The following is a 20,963-nucleotide window of genomic DNA, read 5'->3' on the forward strand; positions in this document are numbered from 1 at the left end:
GTATTAAAAAAAAATGAACTATTTTAATGCCCTGCCGATTTTTCTCGTGGTTGCTCGCAGGCAGTGTCCAGGAGATGACTCAATTAGCTATCATGTCATAGAGGTGAGGTTTACACACAGACCACAGCCTTCGAGCTAATGAGCGGGTCAAATGGAATGAGGTGGCCAATGGAAATGAGCCCAGAGACAAAAACGATGGCTGAGAAAATGTCACAGTAATTCAGAGGAATGAAAGACAAAAACTGCATGGTGGCACACGGCACTGTGCAATGGTTAAATGTGGATTCATATCAGAAATCCACCCTCCACCACTGTTCCTAATCTTAGGTTCACTGTGGGGATGTATTAAGTCAGATGCATCCACAAAGGGGCAAAGAGAAGGGTCATCATTGACCTGCTTTTACATACCTCCTATATAAGGCTCACAGCTGGGTTGGCAGAGAACTGGGAGTAGGTCACTCAACGACACCCCACCCCATCCCTTACCCTTACCAGTACCCGTACCCTTACCCTTTCCCGCACTGCCCTCCAATGAGCTGACTGAACAGTGGCATGTCACAGAAATCACAGAAATCACAGAAACCCCACAGTGCAGATAGAGGCCATTTCGGCCCATCGAGCCTGCACCAACACATATCCCACCCGATCCCCGTAACCCCTACACCAACACATATCCCACCCTATCCCCATAACCCCACGTATTTAATCCCCCTAACATTAAGGGTCAATTTATCACAGCCAATCAACCTAACCTGCACATCTTTGGACTGTGGGAGGAAACCGGAGCACCCGGAGGAAACCCACGCAAACACGGGGAGAATGTGCAAACTCCACACAGACAGTTGCCCGAGGCCGGATTCGAACCCGGGTCCCTGGCGCTGTGAGGCAACAGTGCTAACCACTATGCCACCGTGCTGCCCTTGAAGGTATTGGCAGACTGTGCCACCCTCCCTCCCACGGTGACTAATTGAAAGACTGACGCAGAGAACAGGTGATAAAATAACCAAATGCGTTGCTTTCCTTTTTGCAGTTTGTAAATACACAGTCCACGAGCGGTGTGCCTCGAAAGCTCCTTCATCCTGCATCAGAACCTATGCAAAATCCATAAAGGACACAAATGTAAGACTTTGCCTTTATTTTCTTTGTTTCTATTTCAATGGTAGCCTTTATTTCCTTCCATCCTTCTCATCCCAGCTGGTTTTGAACTGGGCAAACGCCCAGACATCACTGAACACTAAACCAGTTCCACTTACAGCTGAGCCTTTGCTCATGTGAAGGTTTTGAATGAATCTTATCAGTAAGGAAGCAAATATTAGCACAACACAATCCTATCCCCCTCCTCCCCCCCACCCCGGTCCGGTTTTTGGACTCTCCAAAAGAGGGCGCTGCTGGTGGGCAGTGCCCTCTGCCACATGTGATCCAGGTGTGAACGGAGCCCTGGTGTGACTGGCCCGCCAGTGGAGCTTTCGTGCCTTCCTCGTGGGGAAGTGCTGGGCCCCCACAGCGCAGCTCACTTCCTGTGCAGCCCAACAGCACCGAGTCCCACCACAGCGGCGTTTCGAACCGCCTGCCCCCACCCACAGTGTCCCAGGAGCAGAACGTCTTTACATCACAAAGTGTTCATTCCCAGGCTGCCTCGGACCAGTAATCATGGTAACATGGGCAACTGGGAGACAGAAACATCTCCATCGTCATCATGCATTAAGAGCCACTGAACCTTTACAGTGCCACTTCCATTATCCAAGAGATGAGGGAGGACCCCTGATCCCTGAGGATCATGGAAATTAGCAGCTAGTTGACAGTCTCCAAATTTGGTTTGTACATAATGATGCTGTACATGGTGTCAGTGGGCAGCGCTCTCGCCTCTGAATCAGAAGGTTGTGGGTTCAAGTCCCACTCCAGGGACTTGAGCACATAAAGCTAGGCTAACACTCCCAGTGCGGTACTGAGGGAGTGCTGCACTGTCGGAGGTGCTGTCTTTCGGATGAGACATTAAACCGAGGCCCTGTCTGTTCTTTGAGGTGGGTGTAAAAGATCACATGGCACTATTTCGAAGAAGAGCAGGGGAGTTATCCCCGGTGTCCTGGGGCCAATAATTATCCCTCAATCAACATAACAGAAGCAGATGATCTGGTCATTATCACGTTGCTGTTTGTGGGAGCTTGCTGTGCGCAAATTGGCTGCTACATTACAGCAGTGGCTGCACTTCAAAAGTACTTAATTGGCTGTAAAGCACTTTGGGATGCCTGAGGTTGTGAAAGGCGCGATAGAAATGCAAGTCGTTCTTTCTTTTATGATTGGTACCATACCCTATGGATGGGAATAAAGACAAGTGCAATCGAAATAACAATCGAAGCCCGAGTAGATCTCCCGTGGCATTGCTCACGGCGTGTCAGAGGATACAGTGGAGCTGAGCACCACCTAGTGGCCACAACTTGCCACTGCAGCACTTGGACCATTATAACCGATCATGTAGGAATTTTTAGGGTTAAACGTTGACATAAAAAGCGTGACTGATAATCGTGACAAAGGGAACTAAAGTTTGTGGACAGGAAATGCACACAAACAGAAGATTCTTCATATAATATATGTAGATTTAAAATAAAATGGCGGACAGAGGGCTGTCATACGAATGTGTTAAACGTTGAACCATTAACATCACAGACAGTCATTTCCAGGTATTCATATTTTCATTCTGCCCAAAATATAAACAACAAACAAGCAGTTCAATGGAGCGACGTTTCACAAGGGGCTTTGTCCTGTGAAAATCAACGTGGGGAATCAGGAAGTTGAATCATTGGGAGTGCAGATAATGGACAACATCAGCTTCTCAAACGGCTAATGGGAGGGGGGAGGGGGAGAATTTCAGAATTCCTACGGCCAATTTGTGTAACAACATCATAAATACCAACCAGGCGAATGCTTCACAAACACGTTGAACGTGTCCCCACAGAGGGAGCCGAGAGGACTTCCTCCCCAGGGATCAGCACTCCCCCCCGCCAACCCCGCCCAGCCCCATGCCCCACAATTTTCTCCCCTTCTTTCCTGAGGACACCGGAGCCAACTTTCCTGTCAATGGGGCTGGGTCTCTGCCTCCTTTGTGTTGTACTGGGGTTGTGGGTTCAAGTCTCACTCCAGAGACTTGAGCACATAAAGCTAGGCTGACACTCCCAGTGCAGTGCTGAGGGAGTGCTGCACTGTCAGAGGAGCCGTCTTTCGGATGAGATGTTAAACCGAGGCCCCGTCTGCCCTCTCAGGTGGATGTAAAAGATCCCAGGGCGTTATTTCGAAGAAGAGCAGGGGAGTTCTCCCCGGTGTCCAGGCCAATCTTTATCCCTCAACCAACATAACAAAAAAAAACAGATTATCTGGTCGTTGCTGTTTGTGGGAGCTTGCTGTGCACAAATTGGCTGCTGCGTTTCCTACATTACAACAGTGACTACACTTCAAAAAGTATCTCATTGGCTGTAAAGCGCTTTGGGACATCCGGTGGCCGTGAAAGGTGCTATAGAAATGCAAGTCTGTCTTTCTTTCTTTTTTCTGGCACCGGCCCTGCCTCATTTTCCTGTAATTTGGTCAGTGGGGCACCCATTTGGAAGGCTGCTCGATAGGAACAGGCTTAAGGCCTTGTGTCCAGCCCCTCTCCGAGTGGAAGATCAGAGAGGTTCAGAGAGTGGGCCAGCAGGGAGGTCCCTTTTTCCAACTTCCAGGGATGTCGAGTCAAGGATCAGCTGGAGGTTTGGTTACGGCCTTTTTTTTCTGGGACAGAAGTCAGAAGGCGCCAACCACAGCAGCCATTGCTGAGGCTGCTCAGGCCTGCAGCTGTGGCTGACTTTCCTCGCCCATGTCCAGGTGTTGGCTCTGCCAGGGTGGGAGGCGGGCCTGTGCTGCGGGTGTGACTGGGCCATGTAAATGACCAGGCCCACCAAACGTGGACACACTGAGGCCTAGACTGGCACAACACGCTCCAGAACTCTGCTGCAGTCCAGCGCTCGGTCAAAAGGGACCAGGTTAATCAGGCCCACTGACTCTTGCAGGGATTTCGTTCCACTGGGAGCATTCTGGTGTATGGTATAGACTGTTCCTGGCTATCCAGGGAGTTAGCCTGTCTGCACATTCACCACAGAATGGCCCTGTCGCTGCATCAACGTGAACCCTGGCTTATTCAGCAAAACTTTGATGAAATAACAATTCTATTCAAACGTCTTGTATGTCTTGGTTCAGGTCATGAAACACATGTGGGTTGAAGGGAACTGTAACATCACCTGTGGTAGTTGCCAAAAAACCATAAAGAGCTTTCAGCGGCTGACTGGTGTCCACTGTGTCTGGTGTCACAACACTGTGAGTCTCTCCTAGTGAGATCGTTCATTCTTAATAGTTCTGTAATTTTAGTCATGTTAGTAGCTCTTAGGAATATAAGTCATTTTCGCAATAGCAGTAATATCAGCAATTGTTGATGGTATCAATAACTTCATGATAATTCATAACTATATTAGTTATTAGAGATAGCAATTACTTTAGTAGTATCTGTAATTTTAGTAATATCAGTCAATGTCATTATGTCTAATTCTTATTGATAATTTTAGTTTATCAGTATTCTTACGAGTATCAGCAATCCTTAGTAATAACAGAAACTTACCTGTAGTTTTAGTAATATTAGTCAATTTAGTAATAGGAATAGATTGAAAAGTAGGGAAGTTATGTTAAACCTGTATCGAACCTTGGTTAGACCACACTTGGAGCACTGTGCACAGTTCTGGCCGCCACATTATAAAAAGGATATAGAGGCACTGGAGAAGGTGCAAAAAAGATTCACAAGGATGACACCAGAACTGAGAGGTGATACGTATCAGGAAAGACCAACAGGCTGGGGCTCTTTTCTCTAGAAAAGAGAAGGCTGAGGGGTGACCTGATCGAGGTCTGCAAGGTTAGGAAAGGGTTCGATAGGGTAGACGTAGAGAAGATAATTCCACTTGTGGGGGAGACCAGAACTAGGGGCCATTAATATAAGATAGTCACTAATAAATCCAATAGGGAATTCAGGAGAAACTTCTTCACCCAGAGAGTGGTGAGAATGTGGAACTCGCTACCACAGGGAGTGGTTGAGGCAAATAGCAAAGATTAATTTAAGGGGAATCTAGATAAGCACATGAGGGGCAAAGGAACATAAGGATATGCTGATGGGGTGAGATGAAGAGGTGTGGGAGGAGGCTCGTGTGGAGCATTAACACCAGCATAGACCCATTGGCCCTGTTTCTGTGTTGTAAAATTCTTAGTAGTTCTAGTAATATCAGCTCTTCCTGCTCTCTGATTCATTCTCTGTTCATCTCTCAGCTCTTCCTGCTCTCTGATTCATTCTCTGTTCATCTCTCAGCTCTTCCTGTTCTCTGATTCATTCTCTGTTCATCTCTCAGCTCTTCCTGCTCTCTGATTCATTTCCAGACTAGTCACTCAGCTTTGCTCACTCACTGATTTGAATCCTGGCTCATCTCAGCTTTACCCACTCCGAACAGATAACAAAAGATCTTTGCTCAATTGCTACCACATAACATAAAGAGCAGCGTTATTGGCGACCCAGTTATTTGAGTAGGTAGCCTAAATGGATCGCACTGAATAACCTGAATTTCTCACCTCTCTACAGCTCAGTAATAACCTCCCTCTTGTATTGACAGCTCCACAATGAATGTGTGTCTAAGGAGAAGGATGAGTGTGATTGTGGGCCATTAAAGGATCATGTGCTACCGCCCTCCGCCATATATCCTGTAGTTCTGGTAAATATTCACATCATGTTCATGATATTTGACTTTATAGGCATAAGCAAATTGCTGGGTTTTGGCACTTGCTACAGCGCTGGGGTATTGAGTAGAAGACCGAGGTACAGAGTGTGTCACACCTGAGCTTCCTTAAAAATGGAATTCATCAGTTTACGGTAAGTTGCCTGAAAGAAGTGAGGGAAAAGTTGCCATGTGCAGTGAGTAAATGGAGGGAGTTCTGGCCCTTCTCTGTCCAGCTTAGTCCTAGCTCTGCCTGATGCTCCCTTGGAGCACTTGCTTGAACAGCAGTCCCGGATAACTCTTCTGCTGTAGTTCCCCTCCTTCTCTTCAACGAAGCTTCCAGCCTTTGTTCAGTGCCACCCTCCAACATGGCTAGGATTAGGAGCTTCCTTTGTGTGGAGGGACTGCTTATGCCTCAGCCTTAACCTTCCATGTCATAGTGAGCTATCAACATGCTGTGTCACACCCACATAGGGTGCTGTGCCTTATGAACAAGTCTGGTTTAGAGCTGTGTACACTCCATTGGGATCCCAACAAATAATTGAAAAAACCCCTGAGATAGAGCAGCACATTGGAACCTTACTGCACTGCACAACCAAGTGGTGGGGTATGAGTTTATGTCTGTCCCTATCTCTGTAACCTCCTCCAGCCCTACAACCCTCCGAGAACTCTATGGCCTAGAAATTGGGTTGGGGCGCCAAAGTGGCGCAAAAGTCGCCTGAGCGCAGGATTTAGCGCAGCGTTCGAAGCTGTAGCGATCGTCAGATATTCAGTTCCATTGCCCCTAGAGGGAGACGGGGCGAGGCTCGAGGCGCTCCGCGTCCCTCTTAGGGCGCTGAAACTGAATATCGCAGCGCAACGTGCCGCCGCGCCACACGCTGCGGCACAGCACACTGCGGTACTGCAGGCCTTCCTCCCATTGTTAAGGGGGAGGGGCCTGCACCAGCTCGAGCCCCGATCGCGAGTGCCGGCAAATGAGCCCGGCACCAAGGAGAAGTGCCGGGCTCTCGGGAAACAGCCGGCAATGCCGCGGGGGGGGGGTGGGGGGGTTAGGAGGCCGGGGACGGAGGTGCTGGCAGGCGGCCGCCAAAAAAGGCGACCGCCCCGCAGCTCCACCTTAACTTGCGCTGCTGCCGGCACAGTAAGGCCCCGTGAACCGGGCGCGGGTAGCGAACGGCGCAACTGCGGCGTTCGCTGCCAAATATCGCGAACGGGGCGCAAATGGGGCGCTGCGCACACCGATGACGTCATCGGTGGCGGCGCAGCGCAAATGCCTAACACCACCATTAGCGCCCCTGCTGAATATCGCGGGAGGCGCAGCCAGTGGCGCTACAGCCACTGACTGCCTCTTTAGGTGCTAACAGGTGGCGCTACTCACCCAATTTCTCCCCCTATGTTCCTCCAATTCTGGCTCCTACACATCCCCCACTCCCTTTGTCCCACCATTGGTGGCCGTGTCTTCAGCCAATTAGGCCCTAAGCTCTGGAATGCCCTCCCGAAACCTCTCGGCCTCTCTACCTCTCTCTCCTCCTTTAAGACCCTTTTAGAAACCTACCGGTTTGACCAAGTTTTTAGTCACCCCTGCTAATATCTCCTTCTTTGACTCACTGTCAAATTTTGTCTGATTATGTGGCTGTGAAGCACTTTGGGACGCTTCCCTATGTTAAAGGCGCTACATAAATGCAAGTGGCTGTTGTTGCTGTTGCAGTTCTCATTCTGATCGACCACCAATCTTGGACACACTACAGTGGAGGGTGCCGAGTGGTGGCCAGGTGCCCCTCCATACAGAGAGGGCAAAATCTAATTCACCCGACTACTGAGAGATCGTGTGCGGTGCGAAGAGACCCAAGAAAGCAAGGGCAAGAACATGTTTGAAGAGGGGAAAAAATGAGCCTGTCTTGCGCAGAATGAACTCTTGTCTTACACCAGACTTTCTTTTCCCTTATTTTTTCAAGGACAGGCAGAACAGCCTGAAGAAGAAAGAGGAGGAGGGCTCCTCATTCGATGCAGAGCAGCCCTTCACCACAGTGGATGGGAAAGTTCTCCAGGTATTTGACTCATTGAGAGAAGTCATCAGACCAGCACCACATGAAGACCTCACACCAGAGAGTTCTGTAAAGACTTCTCCTTGGCACGTGTTCCCTTGACGTTAATGCGGGCATTGCATTCACACAGGACTGTTAGATGTCCCGTACTGAGAGCTGTCCAGTTTCACACCCATTTCCCACTACCCTCGGGCTATATCAGAATGCCCCACACATGTGCTCTCGCCTTCAGATAGCTTTCTATCAGGACAGATTGGGTCGACTAGGCCTGTATTCACTAGAGTTTAGAAGAATGAGAGGGGATCTCATTGAAACGTATAAAGTTCTGACCGGGCTAGACAGACTGGATGCAGGGAGGATGTTTCCCCTGGCTGGGGGGTCTAGAACGAGGGGGTCACAGTCTCGGGATACGGGGTAGGACATTTAGGACTGAGATGAGGAGAAATCTCTTCACGCAGAGGGTGGTGAACCTGTGGAATTCTCTACCACAGAAGGCTGTGGAGGCCAAGTCACGGAATATGTTTAAGAAGGAGATAGATAGATTTCTAGACACAAAAGGCATCAAGGGGTATGGGGAGAGAGCGGGAATATGGTATTGAGATAGAGGATCAGCCATGATCGTGTTCAATGGCGGAGCAGGCTCGAAGGGCCGAATGGCCTACTCCTGCTCCGATTTTTCTATGTTTCTATGTTTCTATGAAATGTTCTCCCCTATTGGGCTCCAATGAACCTCCAGATGCTGCATGGCTGAGACCTCGTGGGCTGGCCCAATTAAGGTCGCTGGGCACGAGTCAGCTCCTGGTGTTAAGAAACAAGCAGGGAAAGGCGGGCAAAAAAGTGTACTACTCTCACCAGCTACGCCACTCTCTCACTACCCAATTTGGCAGTGCCAAGTAGTGATGGAGTGGCTCATCTCTGTCTCTTAATTTTCTGTCTCACCATTGACGGTCTCCGTTAACCGTGGAGTGGAAAATGTGGGAGTGGGTGATTGGCGATCGCGCAGTCTGGACGCTCAAGCTCCTACTATAGTGACGATCATGGACCCTACTTCAGAGTGAAATTGACAATGTAATCCCCTTCCTCGACCCTCCCCCGCCAAAAAAATGATTGCAAAGACCCACCCCCTCCAACCATAGATTTCATATGCCACTGATCCGAATATGATGGTGTATTGACTCCCTCCCACATGTCTCCAGCAAGGCTGAGCAATTTCCGGTTGCTAACCAGCCAGGTCAATTACTTTCCAGCCTTGGGAACTCACCAGCTTGGAGTCAGTGTTAGTGTATTGATCACTCCAATCCTTCGTAGTTTTCTTTGTTTTCTTGCTGCACTTGTTCCGACATGACCTGCCCCAGTTTCTCTCCACCCCATGCACAAATTCCCTGAAAATAAGCTTGTAACCTATAAGAAAAGATCCCTTAAAGTCGGGTTCCATGTGTACATTGTCTTCATCTCTGCCACAAACTCCATTTCCTAGCCACCGACTCCATCCCTCTCCCTGGTCACTGTCTGAGGTTGGACCAGACCCTTCGCAGCTTCAGCGTCCTATTTGACCCTGAGCTGAGCTTCCAACCCTGTATCCTCTCCATCACCAAAACCGCCTATTTCCACCTCCGTAACATCGCCGGACTCGGCTCCGCCTCAGCTCATCTGCTGCTGAAACCCTCATCCATATCTTTGTTCCCTCCAGTCCTGAATATTCCAATGATCTCCTGGCTGACCTCATACCTTACACGCTCTGTAAACTTAAGGTCATCCAAAACTCTGCTGCCCGTCTCCTAACTCGCACCAAGTCCTGTTCACCCATCACCCCTGTGCTCGCTGACCTACATTGGCTCCCGGTTAAGCAACACTTCAATTTTAAATTTCTCACCCTTGTGTTCAACTCCCTCCATGGCCTCGCCCCTCCCTGTCTCTGTAATTTCCTCAAGCCCTACAACTCTCCGAGATCTCTGCGTTCCTCCAATTCTGTCCTCTTGCGCATTCCCGATTTCCATCGCTCCACCATTGGCGGCCGTGCCTTCAGCTGCCTGGACCCTAAGCTCTGGAATTCCCTCCCTAAACCTCTCCACCTCGCTACCTCTCTCTCCTCTTTAAGACGCTCCTTAAAACCTACCTCTTTGACCAAGCTTTTGGTCATCTGTCCTAATATCTCCTTATGTGGCTCGGTGTCAAATTTTGTCTGATAATCGCTCCTGTGAAGCGACTCGGGACGTTTTATTATGTTAAAGGCAAGTTGTTGTTGTTAAAGGGACCTGCACCTAAAAACTTTGTTTGCTCGAATGAACTGTAATGGAGGCTGTGCATGAAAGCATTTCCCTTTTAAAACTGATTACTGCTGTTCTTATCCTCATTGACAGATTATCCCAGTGCCTCAAACTCACCCACTGCTGGTGTTTGTCAACCCAAAAAGTGGAGGGAAACAGGGTGAGAGGTAAGAAATCGGCCATGTTGTTGCTGATACAGTGAATGGGGGGACGCTGCTTAGACCTGGGTTCCACTGGGTTTAATGGCTGGGCCTCACGAACATCCCCGCCCCTGAAGCAAGCATGAGGCTGGCAGGCGAATATCAGGCCACCCGAATGCCGGCACTCAGGTAAGTTGCGGGGTGGTGATGGGGGGGGGGGGTGGTTATTGGCACAGTTTCGCGGATGGGGGAGGTGGAGACGCAGCAGAGGCATGGAAATTCCTTGTGGCGCAGCGGAAAATGGTGTGGATTGACTTACTGCTTCCCTTCCCGTCAACGATATGGCCTGCAGTATCTTCTCAAGGCTGGCCAGATGTACGTAGGACCCCCGATCGCCATTTTAGGACCCAACCGAGCAGAGTGTGGGCTGTCTGTGCTCGGCAGAGCCCAGCCGAAGAGGCGCCTAGAAGGTCGCTCCGGATTTATTTTTGTGGGGCTGAGAGGAACTCCAGCAAAATACCCTGGGCCACTGCCACACCGGGTCCTGATTCGCAGACATTAATGAGGCAAGCGTCTGACTTCATCGCCCAATGTTAATATACAGGCGGAATTGGAGCAGGAAAAAGAGCCGCTTGATTTTAACTCCCGTTCCGCCCGGTTTTCACTGGGAGTTAAAATAGCCCCCGTCCCCCGACTGTTTCTTTGCTGTCCAGTGAGTGACTGCCCTGTGACACCAGAAAGCCTGTTTCTTGTTCCAAGATTGACATCGACGCCCTCTTCCGTGTCCTGCTCTGTAGATGTTCAAATTGAGTAGCAAGTCATAAAGCCAAGGGGGGTGAAGTTGGTCTCCGCCGGCAGCGTGAAACTATTGCCCGCTTTACTCCGCATCCGTTGGATTAGAAGATCGGGCATGGTGGAAAGTGGGCCGCTGATTTGCTACGAGCCTGTTGCGCGCAGTTGGCAAAGGCCAAATATTGCTGTCTCCAAAGCTGAGTGAAACGTGTGGCATTTATCCCCACGGAGACTGTTCACGGTGTGTCGTGATTGGGCAGTTTTCTGCCTCTGCTGCCATCTAACTCATGTCTCGTGCCTGTGACTGCAGGAACGACGCTTTGAATGGCAGGCTGTTAAAGCTAGTCAACTCTGACAACACTTTCAGCTAAAAGAGCAAGACAACCCCAGGAATGAGTCGAATTTAATCGAGGTCTTTAATTAAAAACGGAAATAGTTCTTTTCTATGAATATTACCAGATCATTGCCAAAAGCAACGACTCAAATTCACTGTCGAATGGGAAGACAGCAAATCGCAGCCTGCTCCGTGATTTCTGTTATCTTCACTGCCTTGTGAGGAGGCTGGGAAATGGTGGGATTCCAAGGGACATGTTTAGGTGTCAGCTGTGGCTCAGTTGGTAACAGTCTCGCCTTTGAGTCAGAAAGTTGCAGGTTCAGTTCCACCCCAGAGAGTTGAACACAACAGCTGCACTGTGTTGGGTTTATATAGGGTAGTTATATGTCCCTTACGTGGAGACATTATTGGATATTGCCATACATCCTTGACCTCTAATACAAGTTCAGGACTCTGAAATATCTGGGTAAAACTCTTTATTAAATCAAGTCAATGAGACAATAAAACACAAAGGGGGAAAAGTTCGGTTGCTTTGCGCCTCCTGTTAGCGCCCTAAGAGCAAAGCAACTAGCGCCCGGGCGCGGTGATGTTTGCGCCGCTCGCGAAATTGACCAGGCATTTTGTGGCGGTGCTAAACACTACCGCCACGATCTCCTGCGCCCACAGATCGTGACGTCAGTCGAGTGCACAACGCGCCGGTAGCGCCCCGGACCAGATATTGAGCAGCGCCCCCTGCCTTACCGCCAACCGTTAGCAACGACAAGTTGAGGGGAGCGTTTTGCAGTCGGGAAGGGACTGGGGAGCGCTATTTAAAGGCGGCCGCTTCCTGCCTTTTTTTGTCAGCAACATTTTTGCACCACGCATGCTGAGAGAGGGAGAGAGAGAGAGAGAGATTCAACGCTGTGTGAAGGAGTCTTGGGTACTGAGCAGCACTTTGCAGGTTCATTTTGATTTGACCTTCCTTGCATCGATTTAGAAGAGACTATGGGGGCTGCACACTGAGCTCTTTCCCTGGGCCTCGCCATTGTTCTTTCTGTTATGTATTGTGTGTTCTCCTCCCACCTGTGGTGGCGCTGTCACAGCAGATACATGGTTGGGTGTTCTCTTGGTTAAGTTTAGCTCTCTTTGTTCGGAACTTTCCAGAACTTCTTTTCCTTCCTGAATAAAGCACTTCATGTTTGAATCTCTGAGTTCTGAGTCCTAAATTGTGTCTAGGTAGAAAGGTACTGACACAACAAGTGGCGACGAGGATCGGATGAATCTGCGTTGTGGGAACTTTCTTGTTTTCGACTACAAAACACTCGGAACAGAGATTGCAGCATCACATTAACGTTACGGCAGTGAGTAAACAGAAATTTTAATTTGAAACGTGAGATGGCTACTATATTAGGAAACATCGGTGATTTTGATGAAAATGTGGAGCAATGGAGCGCATATACAGAACGTTTTGACTATTTTGTATTGGCGAATGCGGTGGCAAACGAAAAGGTCGTGCCAACCTTTTTGAGTGTAATGGGGCCGAAGACATTCAATTTACTTTGCAGCCTCGTGCAGCCAGACAAGCCAGGAACTAAAACATATAAGCAACTAGTGGAAATTCTTGGAGCACATTTTTCACCAAAACCTCTGGTTATTGCTGAGAGATTTAGATTTCATAAACGGAATCAACAGGAGGGGAAATCAGTGACGATGTTTATTGCTGCTTTAAAAAGGTTGTCGGAACACTGCCAGTTCAAGGAGGTGCTGAATGACACCATTAGAGACAGACTTGTGTGTGGTCTGCAAAATGCAGCCACACAGAAGCGCCTTCTTACTAAGGACAACCTTACTCTTGAAAAGGCCATTGAAGTTAGTGTCTCCATGGAGATGGCGGAAAAGGAGGCTCACCAGTTGAGTTCAACAGGGAGAGTTCACAAGGTGTCGTCTGAGCCTAAAGGTACGCGGAACGGCACATGTTACCGTTGTGGGAAAACGGGCCATCACGCTAATGACTGCTGGTGTACGGAGCTGGAATGCCGAAATTGTGGCAAAAAGGGTCACATTGAACGCGCCTGTAGAGGTAAAAAAAGAACAGACAGAGCTGGGAAGCATGAAAGCAAAATGTCTGTATTTGGACAGGAGAGGAAAAGGAGTGTTCATTCAGTGCAGTATGATAGAACAAGCAAAACAGAGGGGAGCGACACCTCTGAGGAGGAAGAGGTGCACATACTGACGGTTGCAGGTGGTTCAAATGGCTACTGGGTATCACCACTGGTGGAGGGACAATCAGTGCGGATGGAGGTGGACACAGGCGTGGCTGTGTCCCTTGTTTCAGACACTGTCTACAACAAAATGCTAAAGCATCTTACCCTTCAGCCAACAAACATTGTGCTAAAGACGTATACCGGTGAACCTGTGGCCATGAGAGGCGCCATTGAGGTGACAGTTAAATTGAATGGACAGTCTGCGAAACTGCCACTGTATGTGGTAAAGGGAAATTACCCATCGCTACTGGGACGTGCGTGGCTAGAGAAAATCATGCTGGACTGGCCTGCAGTCGGCATGATGTCAAAAGGGGAGTCAGGTCTGACTGCAGTGTTAAACAAACATGCAGAACTCTTCAATGGGGAACTTGGGAGCATGAAAAAGATTAGCGTGAGACTGGACATTGAACCTGACAGCAAGCCGAAGTTTCACAAAGCCCGACCTGTACCCTATGCAATTAGGCCAAAAGTTGAGGCTAACTTGGAGGCCTTAGTCGAGAATGGAGTCCTGGAGCCTGTGAGCGTGAGCAAATGGGCCACACCCATTGTTCCTGTCCTGAAAAAGGATGGATCTGTTCGAATCTGCGGGGATTTTAAAGTGACTATTAACCCGGTGCTGTCTGCGGAACAGTACCCTCTTCCCCTCATTGATGATCTTTTTACGGGCCTGGCCGGAGGGCAAAAGTTCAGCAAAATAGACTTATGCCAGGCTTATCTACAAATGCATGTCGATGACAAATCAAAGGAGCTGCTGACAATTGTGACACACAAGGGCTATACAGGTACTGCCGCCTTCCGTTTGGAATTACGTCGGCCCCTGCTCTATTCCAAAGGGCAATGGATCAGATTTTGAGTGGACTGCCAGGAGTCCAGTGCTACCTGGACGACATCCTTGTCACTGGGACAAATGAGGAGGATCATCTTCTGAACTTGGATGCGACACTACAACGACTGAAAGAGTACGGACTCAGAGTTCGTAAGGACAAATGTGAATTCTTTCAGTCTTCAGTTGAGTACCTGGGGCATGTGATTGACACTATTGGCCTGCATAAGGCGCCGTCAAAGGTCAAGGCGATCGTGGAGGCCCCAGCACCCCAGAATGTGAGCCAGTTACATTCCTTTCTGGGGCTACTTAACTACTATAGGAAGTTTATTCCAGACTTAGCAACATTGCTGAAGCCATTACATCAGTTGCTATGTCAAGGCAAAACATGGAAATGGACTGGACTGAGCAACGAAGCTTTCGCCCAAGCAAAGAAAGCATTGCTGAAATCGGAGGTCCTGACACACTTCGACCCAAAGCTACCCGTGCAGCTAGCATGTGATGCGTCACCATATGGTGTGGGAGCAGTCATATCCCACATCATGCCTTCTGGTGAAGAGAAACCTATCGCCTTCGCATCACGCACCTTGAACTATGCACAGATTGAGCGCGAGGCCTTGGGAATCGTTTTTGGAATTTGAAAATTTCATCAGTACCTGTTTGGGAGAAGGTTCACACTCCTGACGGACCACTGTCCATTGACTTCAATCTTCGGGCCCCACACCAGAATTCCATCTCTTGCTGCAAGCAGGATGCAAAGGTGGGCTTTACTGTTGTCAGGACACATATACGACATCAAATATCGCAAATCAGACTTGCACGGCAACGCAGACGGTCTCTCGAGGATACCCTTGCCTGTTACTCCCCCAGAGCCTCGTCAGATAGACATCTTCTACTTTAGACAAGTGGAGGGAGCACCTGTCACGGCAGTTCAGGTGCGAAGGTACACCCGCAACGATCCAGTCCTGTCTGAGGTAATGGACAATGTCATTCGAGGGAGAGCTATAGGAGATTCTCCTAGTTTGAAACCTTACATTTCAAAAAGAAATGAGCTCTCCGTCCAGGCAGGTTGTCTTCTTTGGGGACGCCGTGTCATCATTCCGCCACCTCTGAGGGAACCTATACTGCAACAACTTCATACAGGCCACAGTGGGATGGTTCGGATGAAGGAAATGGCAAGAAGCTACTTCTGGTGGCCAGGTCACAGAAATCACAGAAACCCCACAATGCAGATAGAGGCCATTTCGGCCCATCGAGCCTGCACCGACACATATCCCACCCGATCCCTGTAACCCCTACACCAACACATATCCCACCCTATCCCCATAACCCCATGTATTTAATCCCCCTAACACTAAGGGTCAATTTATCATAGCCAATCAACCTAACCCGCACATCTTTGGACTGTGGGAGGAAACCGGAGCACCCGGAGGAAACCCACGCAAACACGGGGAGAATGTGCAAACTCCACACAGACAGTCACCCGAGGCTGGATTCGAACCCGGGTCCCTGGCGCTGTGAGGCAACAGTGCTAACCACTATGCCACCGTCTTGATGGAAATATTGAGGAGAAAGCCAAAACATGTTCCCCATGTCAAAGGGTCTGGAATGTTCCAGAGCTGGTAACCCTACACCCCTGGGATTGGCCTGCAGAAGTGTGGCAGCGAGTACATGTGGACTTCGCCGTTCCTTTCGAAGAGAAGATGTTTATGGTGGTTGTGGACGCTCGTAGCAAGTGGCCGGAGGTCGCTGTGATGAGGTCTACCATGGCAGAGAAAACAATTGAGAAACTTGGTGAGATGTTCAGCCATTATGGCTCACCGGAACAACTTGTAAGTGACAACGGTCCACAATTTGTATCACAGAAGTTTGCAACCTTCCTGCATGTGAATGGTGTCCAACACATTAGGTCTGCGCCCTATCATCCCTCTACTAACGGCCTGGCAGAAAGGTTCATGCAAACTTTGAAGCACGCCTTGAAGGCATCGCAAGGTCAGGGCTCCATCCACCAACGTCTGAACAGCTTCCTGTTGTCCTACAGGAACGAGCCGCATGCCACAACCAAAACTTTCCCCGCTTCGCTCATGATGAAGAGGCAGTTGCAGACAAGTTTTGACTTACTCAAACCTCCAAGGGCAGAACAGGTTGTCCGTTGTCAAGAAAATGGAGAAAAGGGCCAAGGAGAGACAGTTTCACCCTGGAGAGCACGTCCTAGCTTGAAACTACAACACTGGACCGAAATGAGTTCCTGCTACGGTGATCGTGCAGACGGGCCCTGTTTCTTACACGGTTGAGACTGCTGAGGATGTCGTCTGGAGAAGACACACAGATCAACTTTTGCTAGGAGCAGAGACAGCCACAGAGGCTCCAACGGCTGGTTGGCCTGAACTGTTTACGGATGATACCGCAAACCAACATCCTTTGCCACAGTGCTCTTCTCCAACACAGGAAGTCAAAGAGACTGTTCCACCTGTGCAAACTCCTGACTTTCGACTGACACAGGCACCTTCTCCATCCAGGCCTGTGTCAATGCCTACTGCTGTGGAAGCCAGCGATGACCGCCGGTATCCTGTCAGGGAGCAGCGGCCTCCAAGACGCTTGGATCTGTAGGCTTAGTGACTTACCCACAAGACTGGGGCAGAATAACCCCCAGGGTAAAGTCAGTGTTTGAGGCAGTCTACCTCTACCCTTGGTTAGTGAGTGCATTGAAAGTAACTTACCTGTTGAGGAATAATGTGGACCTTTCATTTAAGAGGGGAGGAATATGTTATGTATTGTGTGTTCTCCTCCCACCTGTGGTGGTGCTGTCACAGCAGATACATGGTTGGGTGTTCTCTTGGTTAAGTTTAGTTCACTTTGCTTGGAACTTTCCAGAACTTCTTTTCCTTCCTGAATAAAGCACTTCATGTTTGAATCTCTGAGTTCTGAGTCCTAAATTGTGTCTAGGTAGAAAGGTACCGACACAACACTTTCCAGCAGATTTGATGTACAGGTCTCTCCAGGCCGAGATTCAAGGCAGCAATGAGCAGGGTGTGGATGGAGAGCAAGATCGACCCTCCCCTTTAAGAACTGGCCGGCGCCAGTGTGTCTGTGTTCCATTGCTGACTGACATCACATGAGCTTCGCCAATGCTCTGAGGTAGCGCCTCGCTCCTCGGCGTTAGTGCCTTGAGAGAGGTGTGTAGCACCTGATTTAGCGCTCCAATCACCTCCAGGGGCGATAAAAGCCAAGTTTGCAGTCGGAGGCGATAATTAGCACCAGGCGCTAAACTTTGCGCCCGGCCGATAATCGCGCCCCAAACGGGGCGATACCGAATTTCTCCCCCAAAGTCTGACATGCAGTGCATATGAGAGATAGGTATGAAACTCACATGCCGAGGACTCCTTCAGGAAGTCGTAAGAGTGTCGTCTTGACTGCTGATGGTAGTCTCAGCAAGACTAGATGGAAGCTCCCCAGGAGTGCCAGTGTGTTCGATCTTTTATAGGTTTAATTAGGTAGGACAAACGTGGGTGCAATATGTCATCACATTCTGTGTGTATGCTGTTGATACAGCTGCTATCATTTAGTGTTAAGATTAGCTGTTACCATTTGTTCTGCATGCCTTTGATATCTTGAGTTGTTTATTGCAGACATTGCACTCTTAAGTGCCCATTTGTTCTCTGTTTTTATCTCTTCCCAGTACATCCATAACAAAAGCCTATTCATACCATTGCACCCTCCCTCCTCTATTCTTGCATGATTTACTATATACGTATTATATTTCTTATCTCTTCCCATGGATGGTTAATGAGGTAATGTCTCCTATACTCCAACCGAGCCTTGTATAGTCCTTATAACCACTGCAGAACCAATCTTTAATATGTGAATATATATTTTACATTAACACAAGCTTATTATACCTATTCAAACTAGTACACCTATACTTACAGGCTGACATGCTAGCGCCGCACTGTCAGAGGTGCCGTCTTTTGGACGTTAAACCGAGGCCCCGTCTGCCCTCTCAGGTGGATGTAAAAGATCCCACGGCACTGTTTCAAAGAAGAGCAGGGGGAGTTCTCCCCGGTGTCCTGGCCAATATTTATCCCTCAACCAACATCACTAAAAACAGATGATCTGGTCATTATCACATTGCTGTTTGTGGGATCTTGCTGTGGACAAATTGACTGCCGCGTTTCCTACATTACAACGGTGGCTTCAAAAGTACTTCATTGGCTGTGAAGCGCTTTGGGATGTCCTGAGGTCGTGAAAGGCGCTATAGAAATGCAAGCCTTTCTTTCATTTAAAGAGGCATCATCCTGCCACAAGAAATAGAGGGGAAAAAAACAGAAATGGGAAAGCCGAACGTGCAGAACGTCATCAGTTCTCAATTCTGGGTCCCATGTGCCCAATGATTCAGTGAACTAGAGAGGCCACAAAAAAACGGGCACATGGGGCAGCTCATTGGGCTGGACTGTCCACAAAGACTTGTCTAGTGGACAGTGTTATTGAAACCCATCCCCATGCAAACACTGGCAGATAACATAACGGCTGCAGGGTGCTAATAATCTATCACTGTATGTTTACAGGGTCTTAAGAAAGTTTCAGTACCTCCTAAACCCAAGACAAGTGTTCAACCTGGCCAAGGATGGTCCAAAAGCAGGGTAAGTCTAAGTGAACTTTGAAAGCACTGATTTGGTAAATATTTTCCAGTCTCTTATATACTTGAGTGGGTATGACAAGTCAGTTGTATAACACAGTATAACTGCTGATGCCCGGGAGTCTCCATGTTTCATTTTGGCAATCAAGCGGAGAATTTCCTATTTCTAAATTGTAGCGTGTTTTTACTGCTTTGTTGTCAGTCAGGATTGTCGCCGAATGAAGTCTGCCTCGTGCTTCAAGGGATTAAGATGGGATATCCCAGGGAAGCAGATTGATGGGGTGTCGAGTAACGCCCTCAAAAAAAAGGAGCTTGGTAAATATCTGCTTGGGGACAAGATTAAGATTAGGGCCCAGCATTTGTGCGGTGTTCTCCGTGACCCTCTGCCATAATTGCAGCAGGAGATTGGCGGAACCACCAGGAAAACAGGCGTCTTTTAGCTGTTTAGGCCATTTCTCTGGGGGCTGGTTCGCCAATCTCCCGCTGGAGAACCCCAAATGGAGGGCGTGTAGAGCTAAATACAGGCCGAGATGGTCAAAGGCTTTGCAAGCCCCAATGAACCAAGGGATTGTCACCTGTGCAGGTCAACCAGTCACAGTTGAACAGTGGGAGACGTGAGGATGGATGACTATGACATTTTGCTTTATTACGTTTGGGGCTCTGTGGTGTTTAGTCGAAATTTCCTTCAGGAGATTAAATAGGTTGAGTCTCCACGATTGAAGAAAATGTTTGGAGAAGAAGCAGGATCAATGGGTTGAAAGGTCGTTTCATCCTTAGTGTTATGATGTATTTTCAAATTCCCCCCCTCCCTGCTCCCAATTTTCTCCCGAAGGTGCTGACATTTGCTGGGGTGGGGGTGGAGGGAGGGGAGGATGTCCCACAGGCATCACTCACCTTCTGGCACCACAGCCATTCTCCACGTAGACAGTGAGTGTTCAAGAGAGGGTGAGGAGCACAGCCGCGCCCACTCCTGGCTCCTCTCATCTCCCGTCAGCCAACGCACATGCTCTTCCTAGTCCTGGGGCACTGAGGCCAATTGTAGCAGCATCAGCTCAGAGGTCAGAGGTCAGATATGGCACCTTCTTGGTGCATTTCACCAACCAAACCAGTGGAGGAGCTCTGCCGTGGCTTGGGACTGAATTAGCCGCTAATGAATGCACGGACACCCTTGCAATGCAGCTGGAGACATGAAAATAGACAAGTTGAATCGGCCCACTGTGCTCGTTGAGCTACTGTCAGGTTCTGCCATTCTTTCCAAATTCTATCAAAACTGGGGCCAGCCTTAAACAGCGGTGAGCTTCGATGGTCACACTGAGGAATAGTGCTGGACTGACATCACACGATACAAGTCAATGCATCCTGAATTAAGTTTCAAAGTACAATGTTCAGCCAGTGCGAATAGTGTTTTGCAAAGACCGTGGACAAGCGGAGGCCTAATTTGAATCTTAACGTCGCGGCCCATTGATGTCATCGGCGCCGCGACAACATTCGATTGAGGTGGCTGAGATCAGGAAGATCACGGTGATTCACGGTCATAGTAGTAAATGTCAAACCCATGTCATGCTCACCATGTCATTTTCAGGTTTTATCCAATTTGCCCTCCCCTCCCCTACTGAGGGCCCTGGCTCCTCGCTTGGGTCCAGTTCCACAGGCACTGCCAGCCCTCTGGTACCTCACCCACATGACTGTTTTCTCATGTGTGAGCCTGGGTAGTGTGTGCCAGCAGGCTATTATGCAGAGGGGGGGGCATAGTAGGTAGGCCTGATTCTGTTCTCAGCCAACGCCCACACAGTGCTACATAGGCTGCGACTTTCCCTACCTCGGTGGGTCCGTGGCGGGCGACGTCTGTGGCGGGTCTCGGCCCCGCTGCTGGCTCCATTCTGGCCTCCGACATGACTTCCCCCTGATT

The 20,963-nt window shown here is 49.1% G+C and overlaps 1 protein-coding gene across 2 annotated transcripts in view; it reads left to right on the top strand.

Annotated features, from left to right (window-relative positions):
• The window catches only part of dgkaa (diacylglycerol kinase, alpha a), a 432,553-nt gene that overhangs the window by 374,061 nt on the left and 37,529 nt on the right, over window positions 1-20,963 (top strand). For both annotated transcript variants that reach the window (XM_085972643.1, XM_085972644.1), the window contains exons 10-15: window positions 1,031-1,119; window positions 4,225-4,341; window positions 5,673-5,771; window positions 7,730-7,822; window positions 10,180-10,253; window positions 18,984-19,058. In XM_085972643.1, the coding sequence (XP_085828769.1) occupies window positions 1,031-1,119; window positions 4,225-4,341; window positions 5,673-5,771; window positions 7,730-7,822; window positions 10,180-10,253; window positions 18,984-19,058 (547 nt within the window). The remainder of the gene's footprint in view (window positions 1-1,030; window positions 1,120-4,224; window positions 4,342-5,672; window positions 5,772-7,729; window positions 7,823-10,179; window positions 10,254-18,983; window positions 19,059-20,963) is intronic.

Source organism: Somniosus microcephalus, chromosome 33 (assembly GCF_052327205.1).
Source record: "Somniosus microcephalus isolate GS21.2 chromosome 33, FLI_Smic_1.0, whole genome shotgun sequence".
Lineage (NCBI taxonomy): Eukaryota > Metazoa > Chordata > Chondrichthyes > Squaliformes > Somniosidae > Somniosus > Somniosus microcephalus.